This window comes from Mauremys mutica, chromosome 11 (assembly GCF_020497125.1).
Source record: "Mauremys mutica isolate MM-2020 ecotype Southern chromosome 11, ASM2049712v1, whole genome shotgun sequence".
Classification (NCBI taxonomy): domain Eukaryota; kingdom Metazoa; phylum Chordata; order Testudines; family Geoemydidae; genus Mauremys; species Mauremys mutica.
Window position 1 is genome coordinate 22,245,801 of NC_059082.1, and position 15,270 is coordinate 22,261,070.

The 15,270-nt window shown below is 43.8% G+C and overlaps 1 protein-coding gene across 1 annotated transcript in view; it reads right to left on the reverse strand.

Annotated features, from left to right (window-relative positions):
• The window catches only part of LOC123343821 (tropomodulin-2), a 70,031-nt gene that overhangs the window by 10,357 nt on the left and 44,404 nt on the right, over nt 1-15,270 (reverse strand). The window contains exons 4-7 of the mRNA XM_044979251.1: nt 8,029-8,151; nt 6,409-6,495; nt 1,925-2,055; nt 238-345 (exon numbers count right to left, since the gene is read on the reverse strand). Coding sequence (XP_044835186.1) covers nt 238-345; nt 1,925-2,055; nt 6,409-6,495; nt 8,029-8,151 — 449 coding nt within the window. The remainder of the gene's footprint in view (nt 1-237; nt 346-1,924; nt 2,056-6,408; nt 6,496-8,028; nt 8,152-15,270) is intronic.

The window sequence follows — 15,270 nt, forward strand, 5'->3', positions numbered from 1 at the left end:
ACTGTGGGTTACTGCTGGGGACAGAACCCTGATGTAAAGGGCACCGGGGTCTGGGAGGAACATGGGGGGCCAGTGGCAGGTCAGACACCGGCCTGGAGCTCGGGGCTGGAAGAGCAAATTCCCAGGATGACCAGCAGGAGGCGCTGCACCGGTGAGTCATCGCCCTGCCACACTCTCCTAGAGACAAATGCAGCTTTAGTGAACAATTCTGTCTTTTCAAGCTGTGTTTCAACTTACAACAGCAACAGGGTCATTGCTTCGAGTGGCTGCGAGGCTGAACTTCTTCACGTGAGTGTTGGTTTCCAAAGCCTTGGCAAATTCTTTCAGCGTCGGAATTGGGATGTTCTACATTAAGACAAAACCCAGTAAACATGACAGCCAATCACATCACCAGACATTTATTTTGATGATAGGCTACATTAATTAACTCTGCCTCTCTGTACAACTTCTTAGCTATTCCCTGTGCTCTACAAAGCCCGTCAGGCCAGAGTACTGTAACTTGCTCAGCTTTGTGGCTGCCCTTGAAGACTGCTCAACGCCTTGAGCTAGGGCAGAATGCAGCCACCACCTTTTAAGCATGGCCGGCCAAAGTGAAAATACTGCTCTGCGCTGTTTTTCATATTCATTTCCAGGTGCAATGAAAGGTGCTGATTTATTTATAAAGTCCTAAACAGTCTGAGAACTGATGATCCTCTAGGCATCTCTTCTACCATGCACCATCCTGGAAATTAAGGCTGGTGGCAATCTCTTGCTGTCTGTCTCCACGGTTGAAGCATGGCCATAATATTCTCATTGGCAGGCCCCCATCGTCAGCATAAGCTCCCTCTTGCAATCTGACAAAGCCTGAGTTTGGCCCCACGGGCTGGAGTGTAGAATGTATCTGTTAAATCTGGCTTTTTAGCTGGGACACAAATTTGCTGCTGGCTGCGAGGAGGTCTATTAATTGGTTGCGGATTTCTTACCAGCAGGTGAGAGTAAGTGCTGAGCTGTGGTACAGCTTTGTGGTTGTACTGCTGGATCATTGGTATTGCTTATTTTTTTTTCAAATATATACTCATGCCCAGAAACAGTGTGATGAGGGGTGAATAACCAATCCATAAACCCTTAGTACAACAGGCACTGGCAGCTTTGGGCATGAGCCTAAGTCTTGATACGGAATTAGACACCTGGAGGTGAGATTGCTACCAAACAAACTGTACTGATAAAGAGGAGGATACAATGAATCAACTCAACATGCCGGTCCTGTTAAAAAATTACTTAGTTTTAAAACAATAGGAAACAAGAAAGGGAAAAAAATAATGAGCTGCTATTTGTCACCACCTCTGAGCTCACAGCAAACACTAACAAAGCTTTATTCTATTCCTAGATCCAACCAGCCACTCTAAACTGTGCAGACAAACGCTACTTCTCCAGCTCAGGGTGGGGGGCAGGGCTTGTTCAGTGTCTTTTCATCTGTGGGCTAACTGAATGAGGCCAACAATTGTGTGGTACCCCCATAGGTGCTGGAACAAGGGGGGCTGCTGCACCCACTGGCTTGAAGTAGTTTCCATCAGATACAGGGTTTACAGTTTGGTTCAATGACTCAGCACCCTCACTATACAAATTGTGCCAGCACCCCTGGGTGCCCCATGAGGTATCTTGCTTTACCAGCTGTTAGAGAAATGAAGGCAGAAGGGAGCCCTTGCTCGGAGTTCTAATTGGCAGCTAATTCTATGTCAGGTGTTGGTAACCCTTGGAATAACTGGGACAATTCCTGTCTGCCTCTCTTTGTCTCCTGAGTGTCCTGTTCCTCCCAAATATTGTAAATGCAGCAACATGTTGGAAAACAAAACCCCATGCTTCCAAAAAAACACTGTAAATCTTGTCATCTCAGATGAAACCTCCTGCAGCAAAGAAAATGAAGCCACAACCCCGATCCAAATACCTTTATGTTGTTCAGATTGACTTCGAGGAGGCTAGGGTCATTTGCTCTCATCCTTTGCAAACTTGCTTCCACATTGGTTGGATTAGGTGGCTCCTCGAAAATTGGCTTGACCTTTTCACCTTTGACCACATCTGAAACACAGGATCGAATCAAACATGCATCATCGGAACTAAACTGGCTTTTCCAAACTCTCACTTATGTTTGGGTTGAGGCACGCTGGATGTTGCTGTGGCGAATCTCATGTTTGTGATGAATACTTGTGAGCCATGGATCATTGTGGAGGAAGGGTTCTGGATTTCTGACGAGTGTTTTTTTGAGATGCTGATGCTTTTGTGGCCAGTAAAAAATGGTATCACATTCAGTTGTTTCTCCCACTGTTTGTTATTAGTTTGTGCAGCTATACGCAAGAAAGTGAGTGCAGCTAAAGTGCAGAGATGAATAATTATTGAGATACACTTTAGAACACTTCTTTTCTAGCAGACCCATTAACACAGCCAGATGAAGGTGACATGATGCGTATGGTATGACATTCCCTGTGCTATATACACTAGAATTAGTGTTATACACCAAATTGTGACCAGCACCGTGCTCTTTCCCCCATTCTTAGATCTCTCTGTGGGGGTCAGCTACAATCCAGTTGGGAGCACAGGCCTTCTCTTTTCTAGTGCCCTTGCAGTGCTCTTACAAAGGGTAGGAGCTAGGTAAGGGCGTGGCCACACCTCACTCCCCTCTCCACAGCTGACTTGGCATGAGGGAGGAGTATATTGCACCTCCTCCAGGCCAGGCATGGTGTAGATGATGAGCCACTATGCTTGCTAGGGTGCTGCCAGGAGGAGACTCTGGCTGCAATGTATCCCCTTTGCATTCCCTTCCAGCAAATCTAATGAACATCTATTTTCCTTGAAATTAAAACCAAACCCAAACTGTGCCCTTTGGGTGGATAGTCACCCTTTCATCCTATGAGCTACTTTGAGTTGGAGCCTGCCTTTCCTGCAGATCTTTGCCATCTCCTGGAAGTTCTGGCCCCATCAGCACAAAGGAGAGTGTATGGTAGGAAGTCTGCACCGGAGAACCTGCAGGCATAGGAAGGTTAGTTCCAGCCCCTTCTGTGCATCTGTCCTTGGGAAGGGAAGCATGTTAGCCTATGGTATGTGACCAGAGTCCTGAGCTGTATCATTAGGGACAAATTCTGTCCTCAGCTTTATGTGCAAAGCTCCCAATGCAGTCATTCTGAGCCAACCATGGGAATCCAGCTCTGAGGGAAGCATGTAGTCTATTGCACAGGATATAAAATAGCAATATTGAAAGGAACCCAGGGTTTATGGTCCTGCCATAAAGCCTGCAAAGGGAGATACGCTTGTGAATATATTTGGTTATATTCTGAGAAAGTGCCCCTTTCCCTCTAAACACACAGTGCTAACATCAAAGACTATGATGATGAGGCCCTTTAGCGTCCACCTCCATCTCTGACATTAGCAGCCCATCTATAAATTCAATTAGGTCTTGTAAAATTGCAACATCCGCACATTCTAAATAATAAAACTATCAAAGCATGAAAAGCAGCTTTCTGCCAGCACCGAGATTTATGAAGCCGTTGCATATCCCTGCTCCAAAGCAATACAATTTTTAATGTTGGCAGCCATGTACTATAAAAGAAAATCAATCATTCCAGGAGATGCATAAAAATCATAGCATACAACACTATTAATACCTATAATTCCCCATCTTATAATTGTGGAGATGAATAATAAGCCTTGCCCACCCAAGCTGCTACAGCCAAGAAAGGAATGTGTTACTGACCACAGCTGTGTTTAAACATGGTTATTTTGTAGTGCAGAAAGTCATGTTCTATTCAAGGGGCTTGTGTTGAAACCTGAAAGTTTACATGCACTTCCATGAGGTGCAATGGGTGACACTCATCCTGGTGCACTGGGACAGGACAAAGCCAATTCACCAATTAAATCACACCTAAGCTCTTTGTAGAACTTAAGTGTTACATAAACCTTGAACTGGATTTCACTATTTGAGCAGATTCCAGCTCTCTTTGCTATAGAGCAGTGGTCCCCAACCTTTTCGTCTGACGGGCGGCAGACGAAGGACCACTGCAGTGGTGGAGCACCCGCCGAAATGCCGCCGAATTTCGGCAGCATTTCGGCGGCAACACCTCTCGATGACACCGCTTGCCGTCGACAAGCGACGTCATTGAGAGGCGTCCCCGCCGAAATTTGGGAGCAACACCTCTCGATGATGTCACTTGTCGACGGCAAGCAGCGTCATTGAGAGGCGTCCCCGCTGAAATTCGGGAGTGACGCCTCTCGATGACATCACTTGTTGGCGACAAGTGTCATTATCGAGAGGCTTCCCCGCCGAAATGCCGCTGAAATTCAGCGGCATTTCGGCGGGTGCTCTCCCGGGGGCCAGGACGCGGGCGCATGAAGATGCCCCCGTGGGCGCCATGGCGCCCGTGGGCACCGCGTTGGGGACCACTGCTATAGAGGATGTCCCAGTCCACTCCCCACAGGACCTCCCAATACCTCCATAAATACTCCAGTGGCAGCCTTCAGAGAGTTACTGATGTTGGAGATTGCTAATAAAATGCACTTGGAGAATTCACCACCCTTTGGATTCAAACTAAAAATTGCCCCAAAACATTTTTGCATATGTAGCAGCACTCTACTAAGCTGAGAGCCAAGGACCAGCCATTGAAGGACTGTTTGTTAAAGATTGTAACCCTGTCCACAGAGTAGACTTTTTACTTTACCATGTCATGAGTAGTTAGCAGTGATTTTCTCCTCCTGTTGTGCTGCCTGCCACTGCCCATTAATTTCATCTTATTTCTTTAACTAGGGAACTGTTTTGTCATGTTAACAATCAGCTCTTGAAATGTGTTCCCCTTTTTTACTGAAAAATTACACTTAGCTAGGAAAAGTTATTGCTTTTGGACCAAGGAACAAAACGATCTGACAGAGCAACTTTCTGGTGTTAAATTTGTGATTGGAGCATAGTTTAGCAAACCCGCATAGTTGACGTTTTGACCCAATACAACAAAAATAGTCTCAAGTTTATGTGAATTAGTACCATAAGCAGTTGCATGTTCTGGGATAGCCTGCAATTTGCACAGATTCCCACTGGGAAGGATTGCAGAGATATCTCAATCCTGTTCTGCCTACCTCCATGCTCTCCTCTTGGGTAGGGTGACCAGACAGCAAGTGTGAAAAATTGGGACAATGGGTGGGGGGTAATAGGTGCCTATAGAAGAAAATGCCCCAAATATCGGGACTGTCCCTATAAAATAGGGACATCTAGTCACCCTACTCTTGGGTCATCTCTTCACACAGATAAGGGAGGAGATGAAAAGTCCCTGCTGACAAAAACTGCTATTGTCACAGCCCATATAAGAGGGGAGACTTCTTGTGTGGCTACCTTTCCCTGTGCACTTAGGCAAAGGCCCATCACAATCTAGTATTGAAATGCAGAGAGGGACGCAGAATTGGAACCCTGGATCTGAACATCCATGAACTCAGGATGTGCAAAGGCATTGGATCCAAACTTTGCAGCTTCTCCCTAAATTTGCGGACAGGCTGAGCCAAACCCCTGCAGCAAAGAACTCCAAACATTAGGGGAAGTTCAGATCTTGAGCTAAACTCTGCAGCTCAGAATCATCTCTGATGAAAAGGAATTTATAAAATTTGAATTTTGTTTAGGTTTTTTTTTAACATCTATGACTTATGATTTTTCTGCGTGCTTACACCTCCTGCAGAATGTACTTAGCCACAGAAAGAACACACAATATATCATTTAAAGTGTACTGGGTATTATTTTTAAGTCCAACAAAAAAGCCCAAGTGACAGATCAGATGCAATAATAGGGAAAGCATTATTTTCACGTACCCTCCTCACAATGCTGAATGTAGCTTGGTGGACCTGACATATTGTGAACCGTGCTAGAAACACATCAAGCATCAGGTTGTACTAACCTGGAATTGTCTCAGCTAGGGATACTACCCAGTTAGTGGCCCACAGCTGTAAGGGCAGGCAAATGTATGTACTGTGATTGGATGAGATGCTCTGACTTGCATAATGATCACATGGTCATTTCTCAGTAGCTGTGCAGATGCCAATGCTCTACTTACTGCCTTTGGAATTCCACATCCATATGCCCCTGGATGCCTTAGCTTCCCATTCCACTCCCACACTTATTATCCTGGGCACTCCCAATCCTCTCTGCCCCCACTATCTGGCAAGCCTCGATTGTGAGGAAAGCTGAGCTCCCTGCTAGAGTGATTTATTTGTGTAGCACACTGTCGATAGTATGAATTTTTAATTTAAATTATATTTAATTTAAGAGCTCCTCCTTATGATTAATGATGTTGGGTTAATCAAGGATTGGTCCAGTGATATTAAACTTATTAGACCAACAAGCCCCAACATGTATATAACTACCTAAGAACACAAGCAGACTGCAGAGGAAATCTGTTTACTTACTTCTCACACTTCCTTTTCCATCTTTACTGCTGGTTCCTTCTTCATCAAACTGTGGGTTGTTGACCATGTTGTGTACCCCAAGAACAGCTATAAACATAAAAATGCCGGTAGTAGAATCCAATGTTAATAAAGTTTGCAAAAGAAACATGCACTTTACAAATTTCAATTTAGTTCCCTAGCTAGATTATCAATCAGAGAGTTGTTACTGTCTTGGGTCATATGTGTTCATAGGTGAGGCTTGGTTAACCTAATACTATAAGTTGAAAGTTTAGAGAACTTGACTGTAGGTTCTTTCCTACAGATGCACCAGTGGAGCATGCATATTATGTGTCTATAACCTTGTACACTTACATTCATACATGCACATCATAACCATCTTGGGATTTCTGTGGGTGCTAAAGTATGGGGCAGGGAGAAATAAAACATTTAAACATAATGGAAGACCCAGCAATAAGGATTTATATGAGAACTAGAAATAGGCTGATGAAAGAAACCAGACTTCAATAAAAGAAGCAGCAAATAAAAATTATCTTAATACAGAGGCAGTTTCCACAGTATTCTATCAGAAACAACATAATGGTTGGGTATCTGATCCTTCTCCTTGGATTAGTTGCCTGCTTGGACCTGAGGGAACCTTTCTATTGTGTACAGGTATCTATGACTCGAGAATGAATGACTCACTGTGGATTTTTACCTTTAGATTTACCACTCAGATTTTCCTTATGCAGACACTGAAGAGAGTGACTGTCTACAGATAATCTCACTTGTGACTATTACACTGCCATTATGGGCTATTTGCAACCCTCTGTGTGAAATGAGGATACAATATGAAATAGAAACTTTGTAGATAGCATATTTTGTGTGAGATGCACATTGGGTATAGTGGGGCAGTATTCTGGTTATTTGAAATATGTTTGCACGTACACAACATTGTGTCTTTTACAAAATAGTGAAAACAGTTGCAAATGCTCTGAATGATATTGAAGGCCCAATTCTAGAAGGTGCTGAGTACCTCCAATGATACAGTGGAAATTAAATGCACTTGGAGTGAAAAGACACTCGTGGCATATCTACCCTTTGAGCTGAGGGTATGAGTCTCAGCTTGAGGAGACATTGATGCTAACTCTCATCAAGCTAGCATGCTAAAAATAGAATGTAGCAGCAGCAGCATGAGCAGCTAACCACCTCGAGAATGTCCCTAGGGTCTTGGGTGGGTCCGCACTTACCCCTCTTGCCACTCATGCTGAGGCATCTACACTTGATTTTAGCATGCTAGCTCGATGATAGCTGGCACAAGTGTCTCCTCAAGCTGCAAATCACACCCCCTGCTCGAAGTGCATACAACTAAGCGCATTAGTGATACCATTAGAACGATGCAGGCTTGAGCCCATACTAACACTTATGCATCAGTGTTTGCTCCACATTTCTAACATCTGTGCGCATTTTAGAGGCCTAGATTCCATACGGGCTTAAAAATAGGGTGAGTAATAGAGAGGCTGACGATAGACAGGTCTAACCAGTGTAAGAATAGAGCATGCTGTGACAACTCAAACTCCTGGTGGAAGGGCCAGGCAGTGCTGGGCTGAAGAAGACTGTATACTTACAAACACATTAACTAACCTGCAAGGTCATAGAGCTCAGTATCAGAGGCACCGGCCAGGGCTTCTTCTAATTCTGGCTCCAGGGTTACCTTCTCTTCGGTGTGAGTTTCTATGGGCTTTTCTTTAGGGATAAATATTTTTCCTGAGGGGGGAAAATCCAAAAGTGAATATTGAATTACTGTGACAACTCCTCCCCATCCTGACGATACAGGGAGGAGACCTATGTAAACAGTATTGTTCTATATTGGGCACCAATGTATGTTTCCCTATTAATTTCTACACCTTCAGCACATTTCTACTGTATGTTGGGGTAGTTTATTTTTGTGGAAGCAAAGGTCCTAAAATCTATACTTTAGCTCTGGAATCTCCTGTGCCTAGTGGCACATGCGACAATCCATTTTTCCCACTACTGTCTGTCCAGAGTAAGATATTTGACTCTATGGTAAGCTGTCTGCATGATGGTCACATTCTTTTTGATCATCCTGCAGTAAGGTATTCTTTGTCCTCCATCCCTTCTCTTCCTTCCAGGGGGGATCCAATCTAAGACATAGCTTGTGCTTCTGCAATGGGGTAACCCGTTGGCACAGCCAAACCACTGTAGTTGTCTCTGTCTGATTATTGAGTCTGCAGTCTGCTGACCTGTGCAACACAACACTTCCACATTGGTTAGACGATCTCGCCAGTGAATCCCCAAGATTAGTCTTAAACAACTCTGGCGGAATGCAGTCAGTTCCAGCTGTGTACTTCCACCATCTGCTACATTTCCAAGGCATACAGCAGCGTTGGGAGAACATTAACATTGTACAATCTCATTTCAGTCTGTAGATGTATCTTCTTACTCTTTCAGCTGTTTGACAAACTGAAAAACTACCCCCTGGCTTTGTTGATTCTTGCCCTCACTTCTTTAGTGAGCTGATCATTAGCAGATATTGTACCTCCAAAATAGACGAAGTCATCAGCTCTTTTAAACTCTTCTCCATCGGTCACTCATTTGATAATGCTGACAGCATTCTCTCCTGCCTCCATGATCATGGTCTTCTATATACTGATACAAAGTCCCACTTTGACCACTTCTGCTTTTATGCTCAAAAAGAGTCTTTTCATTCCATTCAAGTTGGGATCCAATATTATATCATCTGCAAAATCTAAGTCTTGCATATTATCTCTTGTCCAAACAATATCAGTGTTCTTGGCAGCAGCCATCACTGTTCTCATCACAAAGTCTGTAACAATGCATAAGAGAAGTAGGGATAATATGCAACCTTGCCTTATGCCAGTAACAACCTTAAACCGACAGATTTGAAGAGTTAAAGCCACCGATGAATGACACTGAAGAACAATGGCAGTTTTTCAAAGAAGCAAATGTTGATGCAGCCAGGAGTACAGTGGGGGCAAGAAGATGTAAGAAAGAAGAATGGCTCCAACCAATCCCTGGTGGTTTGTTGAAGAGAGGAAAGAATTAAAGAAGAGAATTCAACAAGCACAGGACCGCAGCAAAAGAGCTATTCTGCGACAAGACTATGCAGACAAAGACAAGGAAGTTAAAATATCAGCCAGAGAAGAGAACGGATGGAAAATAAAGTAAAAGAAGCTGAGGAGGCATACAAGAAAGAGAATTCAATTCTAAAAAAGCTTTTTCTAGAATCTAAACAATTGACATCACAATTCTTGAACTGTTGTGGCATTGTGAAGGCTCGAGATGGTACAATTTTAACCAGAGTAAGAAGAGAGAGCCCATTGGATGCAACATTTCCAGGTTGTGCTTAACCAGTCAGAACCACTAACACTCATTGAGAGATGTGATGAAACAGTGGACTTACCTGTATCACTAAAAGCAATCACCTTTAAGGAAGTAACTAAGGCTATAAGCCAACTGAACAGTTAGAAAGCGCCAGGCTTACGATAGATGCTGAAATGTTAAAAGCTGGGGAGGAAGTGGTGGAGGATTCCATGTACAGGTTGGACAGAATGGTTTGGGAAAAGGAGATCCATCCTAAAGATTGCAGAAGTGTTATCTGCAACATCCCTAAAAGGGGGATCCGTTTATTTGTGATAACTAGAGAGGGGTGTCAAGGACCAGATCAGCTAGGACCAGCTGCTGGCCTGCTCCCTGACTAACTTTGCTGCTAGGCAACCAATAAGCCCAGTTACAATGCCTTGGAACTGACCGAGCCCCTGATTGGCTGCTGGTTTAGCTTATAATACTGGCCCCCAGAGCAGGTCAGCAGCTTCTCAATGTCTACCTTGCCTGCAGCTGTACTTGTTCTTGGTCCAGTCCTTGATTCTGCTTTCTTTCAGCCCTTGTTCCAACCCTGTTCCACCCCTGCTCCCCTCTGGCTTCAGACTTCCAGCTTTGATCCACGGCTCCCCCTCTGCCTTATGGCTCTGGTTTACCCTCTGGCTCTGGCATTTGGCTTCTGTTTTTCTGGTACTGACTCTTGGCTTGTTTCCTGGACTCTGCCCATCTTGGGCCCAGCTCTAACTGGTAGGCTGAACTCTTGCTTTCATCACTAGGCATGACCACCCATGGGCCAGTCAGCTACAGGAAGTGACCCTTCTATCTGTACCTGGAAACGTTTTGCATTATCATTTTGAATAGGATAAAAACTGCTATCGATAAAACTGATACTCTGCAGTGTCAGTGGTTGGGATTTTCAAGTACTCACCACTGGGCATTGGGTTCTACACTTGTACGGGTGTAGAACCAGGCTGGGTGCTAATCCCAGGCAGATGTGGGTCTGTTTAAGGACAGTGTTTTCTGAAGAATTGAAGGCAATACAAAAAATCCTTCTGCAGGAACCTTCCACTCAACAGAAGCCTGTTCACGGGCACATAAGCTGTGAAACCATTCGTAGGGACTGCACTTCCTCCTTCAGTAGCCCTGTGGATTTCTTATTTAATCCAGCACTCTCTGATATTCATTGAAAAGGACATTTCCCAAGGCCCATATGCTGATCCCAGGACCACAGGGCACAAAACTAGGAGTGAAGCAGATGTATTTGCTGCTACTTCCCATAAGCTACAGCCATTATTTGAGCTTACCACACAGGTACCAGGGGGAAGGAGGATTCAATTCCCCAACTGCCTCTGTGTAATTTCCAACTTTCCCAAAGGCATTCTGCCCCCTCTGGCTCATCAGCCAATCATATGATCGGTCTTCCCATGACCACCTCTGCAAAGATTTAACCACATGTTCTCAAATGACCAAGTTTCCCTGCCACAGACCCTTGTACAACCTATCCTAGACCTTTTCAATTCTTCCCCCACTGGACACTGCTCTTATATAGGCATTAGCAGGTGGCTCCATGTAGCTTTTCTCAAAGGCCAAAACCATCAATCTCTATGGTACTTCCAGTCTATGACAGCTGGATCAGAGGAAAATCTAGGTCAGTTTCATGAGGAACTGGACAACATTAAAAGCCACGCCACCAGCTTATGTTGTATTCACTACTATACTCATTTACATTTTGAAAACAGACAACTGTCATTTGTAAGCAGTGGAGTAACTGCACTGGATAATACCATTGATCTGGTAAGTCAGCGATTCCCAATTTGTTACTGTCCATAATGCTTTTAGACTCATTTAGCAGAAATACAGCTGAGCAGTTCCCGTTGTGCCTTAGTCCTAAACAACTAAATTTCTACCAGGCTTTAGATAATTCCTTTGTACTGAGACTGCAATGACCTTTGGATCGAGGTGGATCTGGTCCATTGTCAGTTCTAAATTGTCTTATTTTCTGCAAGTTTTGACACCGTAAATCAAATGCTTGGAGTACATCCTGGGCCTTTCTGACACTGTTCCGAAACAGCTTTATTTTCATTTGTCTCAGTGATGCCATTCTGTCACCATAAATGAATGTTGTTCTGATATTGCTCCTTTCAATTACACATTCCTGTGTCTTTTGCTTTTCAATAGCTGCATGCTTCTGTGGCTTAAATCTTTTTCCATGATGGTCCCGATTAGCATTTTTAGGCAGATAATACCCAGATTCATTTATCTCTTCCAGCAAGTCTGTCTGCACCAATCTCAATACTGTCAGCCTCCAGCAATGAATTTAAAGACTGAATGGGCTCAGAAACTCTTGAAATGAAAATTGAAGACATACTCTCAAGGATGACTGGCCCAGAAGTTTACTTCCCTTCTTGCCCACAAACTCTTCCATTCTTATTACAAAAAATCTCTGTTCTACATGAAGAATTGCTTAAAATGCCAGCTGACAAGTGACTGATAAAATAATACTTTGTGTTTCTGTCACACATTCTACCCAAGGATCTCAGAGCACTTCATAGGCATAAATGTATTTCACCCTCGGTACATTCCCGTGAGGTAGGTAAGTATCCTCATTTTACAGATGACATGATTCAGAGACATCCCAGCAATATCAAAGAAAACAGTCAAGTGCAAGTGTTGGGTGTGTAGTACATAGAAAACTTGCAGCAAGAAATACTTAACTCTATTTCTGAATGAAGGCAGGTTACATTTGTCAGATTATCCACAACTCAGAACTGTGCTGATAGATATGATTTGCAGATGCTATGTTGAAGAAAACGCAAATGCTCCTAGCCATACCGTAAGATTTAAATCCCCCTAGGCTATAGCTGATCAAACTTAGTGTCTGGTTGTCACCATGCACCCATCTGTCATGAATCATCTGTGCACCAGGATGACCTAGAAGGAGCAAACCCACATTTTCAATGGTAGAGGACCAAAACAAAAGTAATCAGAATATCTACATAAACTATCAGTAGAGTGGGCCATTGCCTGTCAAGTATGTTTCCTTAAAGAAACATGACAGCCACTTAAGCCCATTGACGTTAGGTAGACTAAAGACCTTGAGGGGACCTGACCTGTCTTCATCCATGATGGTGATACCAGTAGGCTACTGACTTTGCACTGAGCAGCATGAACTAGCTAGACAATGCCCTAAACTCCAGAAATGAAATCCCAAACAAGGACAGCAGGGCTGACAAATGTTGACAATATTGTCTATATCTTCTTGCCTGGGCTCCTCATATCCCTCATCAGGGGCTAGAGAGCCCCTAGACCCCAGAAATGGCTGTGCCAATTGTCCAACTGCATAGTTCCTAGCAACACTGCTCAACCTCTCAGCCACATTCCAACAGCATAGAGAGGAATCATGGCCATAACTATGTTCAACAATAAGGACCTACAGAGTAGGTCAGAGCTGCCATTCCAAAGTCCTATATTGATAAAATGCTGATGAAATAATCTTTTGAATGGCTTACTGCACACTCAGCTTTTGTATAACCTAAACAAAATGTGCATTTGATTTTTTTTGTGCCTCTCTACACACTTCTGGATCTGTGTACCGCCCCACTTACTGTAGGCCAAATGTCCTGTTGCACAGTGAGAAATCCATATGATGAAAACAGTAGAGTGTAAAATACAAATGGGAGTTTTGGTTCATGTTTTTTCCATGCAGCTTGTGTGTATGTGTGTGTGTGTGTATTTATATATATATATATATATAAAGTATAAAAAGCGTTTATCAGGCATATGTAATTCTCAGATTGCAGCCTGAGTCTTTTTTGTTCTCTTGCTTTAAATTTTTCTGGTTATTACTTCTTACATTTGATGAATCATTGAAAAATGAAGTCCTATTTATTCTTGATTACAGAATGCTTGAGTGACCTTTGATGTGAAATTCAATAATCTTGGAACTCTGCCTGACATAAATTACACACAAGATTCACATTTTCCATCTAAAGTAAAGTATTCTTTCCTTTTGATGTTTGCTTAAATTCCTCTCTAAAAATACTCGATTTAAAATGTAATTAAATGAATTCTTACCAGCAATACACTGAGTTATAAACAAGAAAACTGGCCAGGCTCAATTCGGTTGAAAGCTGAAAACTAGTAATATAAAAACAGTCTAGTATAACTCCTGTCACATTAATACACCTTTCCATCAGGAAGTACTTACCCTGTATCAGAGTTTATCCAAAACCAAACAAATAAACATACAACCCCCCCCCAACAATCTTATATTTAAAGATCGTTAAGTTTGCAAAATCAAGCACTCAAAAGTTCTCATAGTCACAAAAGTTGCTGTCACAGTGTGGCTGGCTGGCCCCTGTAACTGAAGTAGGTCTAGCTCTGCTGTGCCAGAACGAGTGCTTCCAATTGGGCCAGTTAAGGAGGGGGAGCTGCATCTGAGTCTATAAAGGGTCAGAGAGTCCGCACTGGCTGATGAAGCAGTAGCAGCTTCACCGACCACTAACACTATCACTACCAGAATCCTCTGGGAGAGGAAGCAGTTTTGTTTAAGTCTGGACAGGAAACTTGCCTCAAAGGGACTGTGGGTGCTGCACTGTGTCTCTGAGAGCTTGGGAGAAGCTGCCACATTATATGTGGTGGAGAAGGCAGGCACTGCACTTAGTCTCTGATACAGGGGAAGAGTGAGGAGGATTGCTGGTGCCAAGAAAAAAAGAAAGGGGGAAAGTGAAGCCTCGAGGATTGACTGACCCCATCTAGCTTGGGTAATTAAGAAGATGGGGGAGGTGATCAGCTTATTGGTGATGGTGCAACAGCAGCAGCAGACAACTGTGTTATAGCGGCAGATCCAGGCTATAGTCCTGCAGTTGATGGGCAGTCTGCAAAAGCAACAAAAGGTACAATTTGCCACTCAACAGCAGTGGTAAGACGCCCACTTCCAGCAAGAGGAGTGGCTGCAGAAGCAGTTGGGCCAAGGGACTTAGGGAAATGTGATTGGTGATTGAGAGAGAAACTCAGTCTGGCTGGTAACTGGTCTTGTGAATCTGGGGCCAGGTGATGATCCGGAGCCTTCCTCCGTATCTTTGAAAGAATGACAAGTGCAGCAGGAAAAGAATGAACACAGCACCTTCCTGATGGGCGAGACACAGGAAGCCCACTGAGCAGTAAGCGACAAGCAGGTGGGCACCTCGCTTGTGTTGAAGGCTGCCTCTTAGATAGACTGAGACTGACACCGAAGACCTGTAGAATCCAGTTTTGGGTTGAAGCATTTCCCTGGGGGGAACAACAATGGGTAGTGGCTCAAAGATTATGGGACCTTGTGGCTCGTGGGCAGGCCCCAAGACTAGGTCAGGAGAGAAAATGATGGACCAAGTCATCCTGGAACAGTTCTTAAGGGCCCTTCCCATGGGACCTCAGATCAGAATAAGGCAATATTAGTCTGCCTCAGTGGGTGAGGTAGTCAAATAGGCAGAAGCAGTCTCTGAGGTTGAAGGAGATGAGCATGGCAGGGCAAGAGGAAAGGGA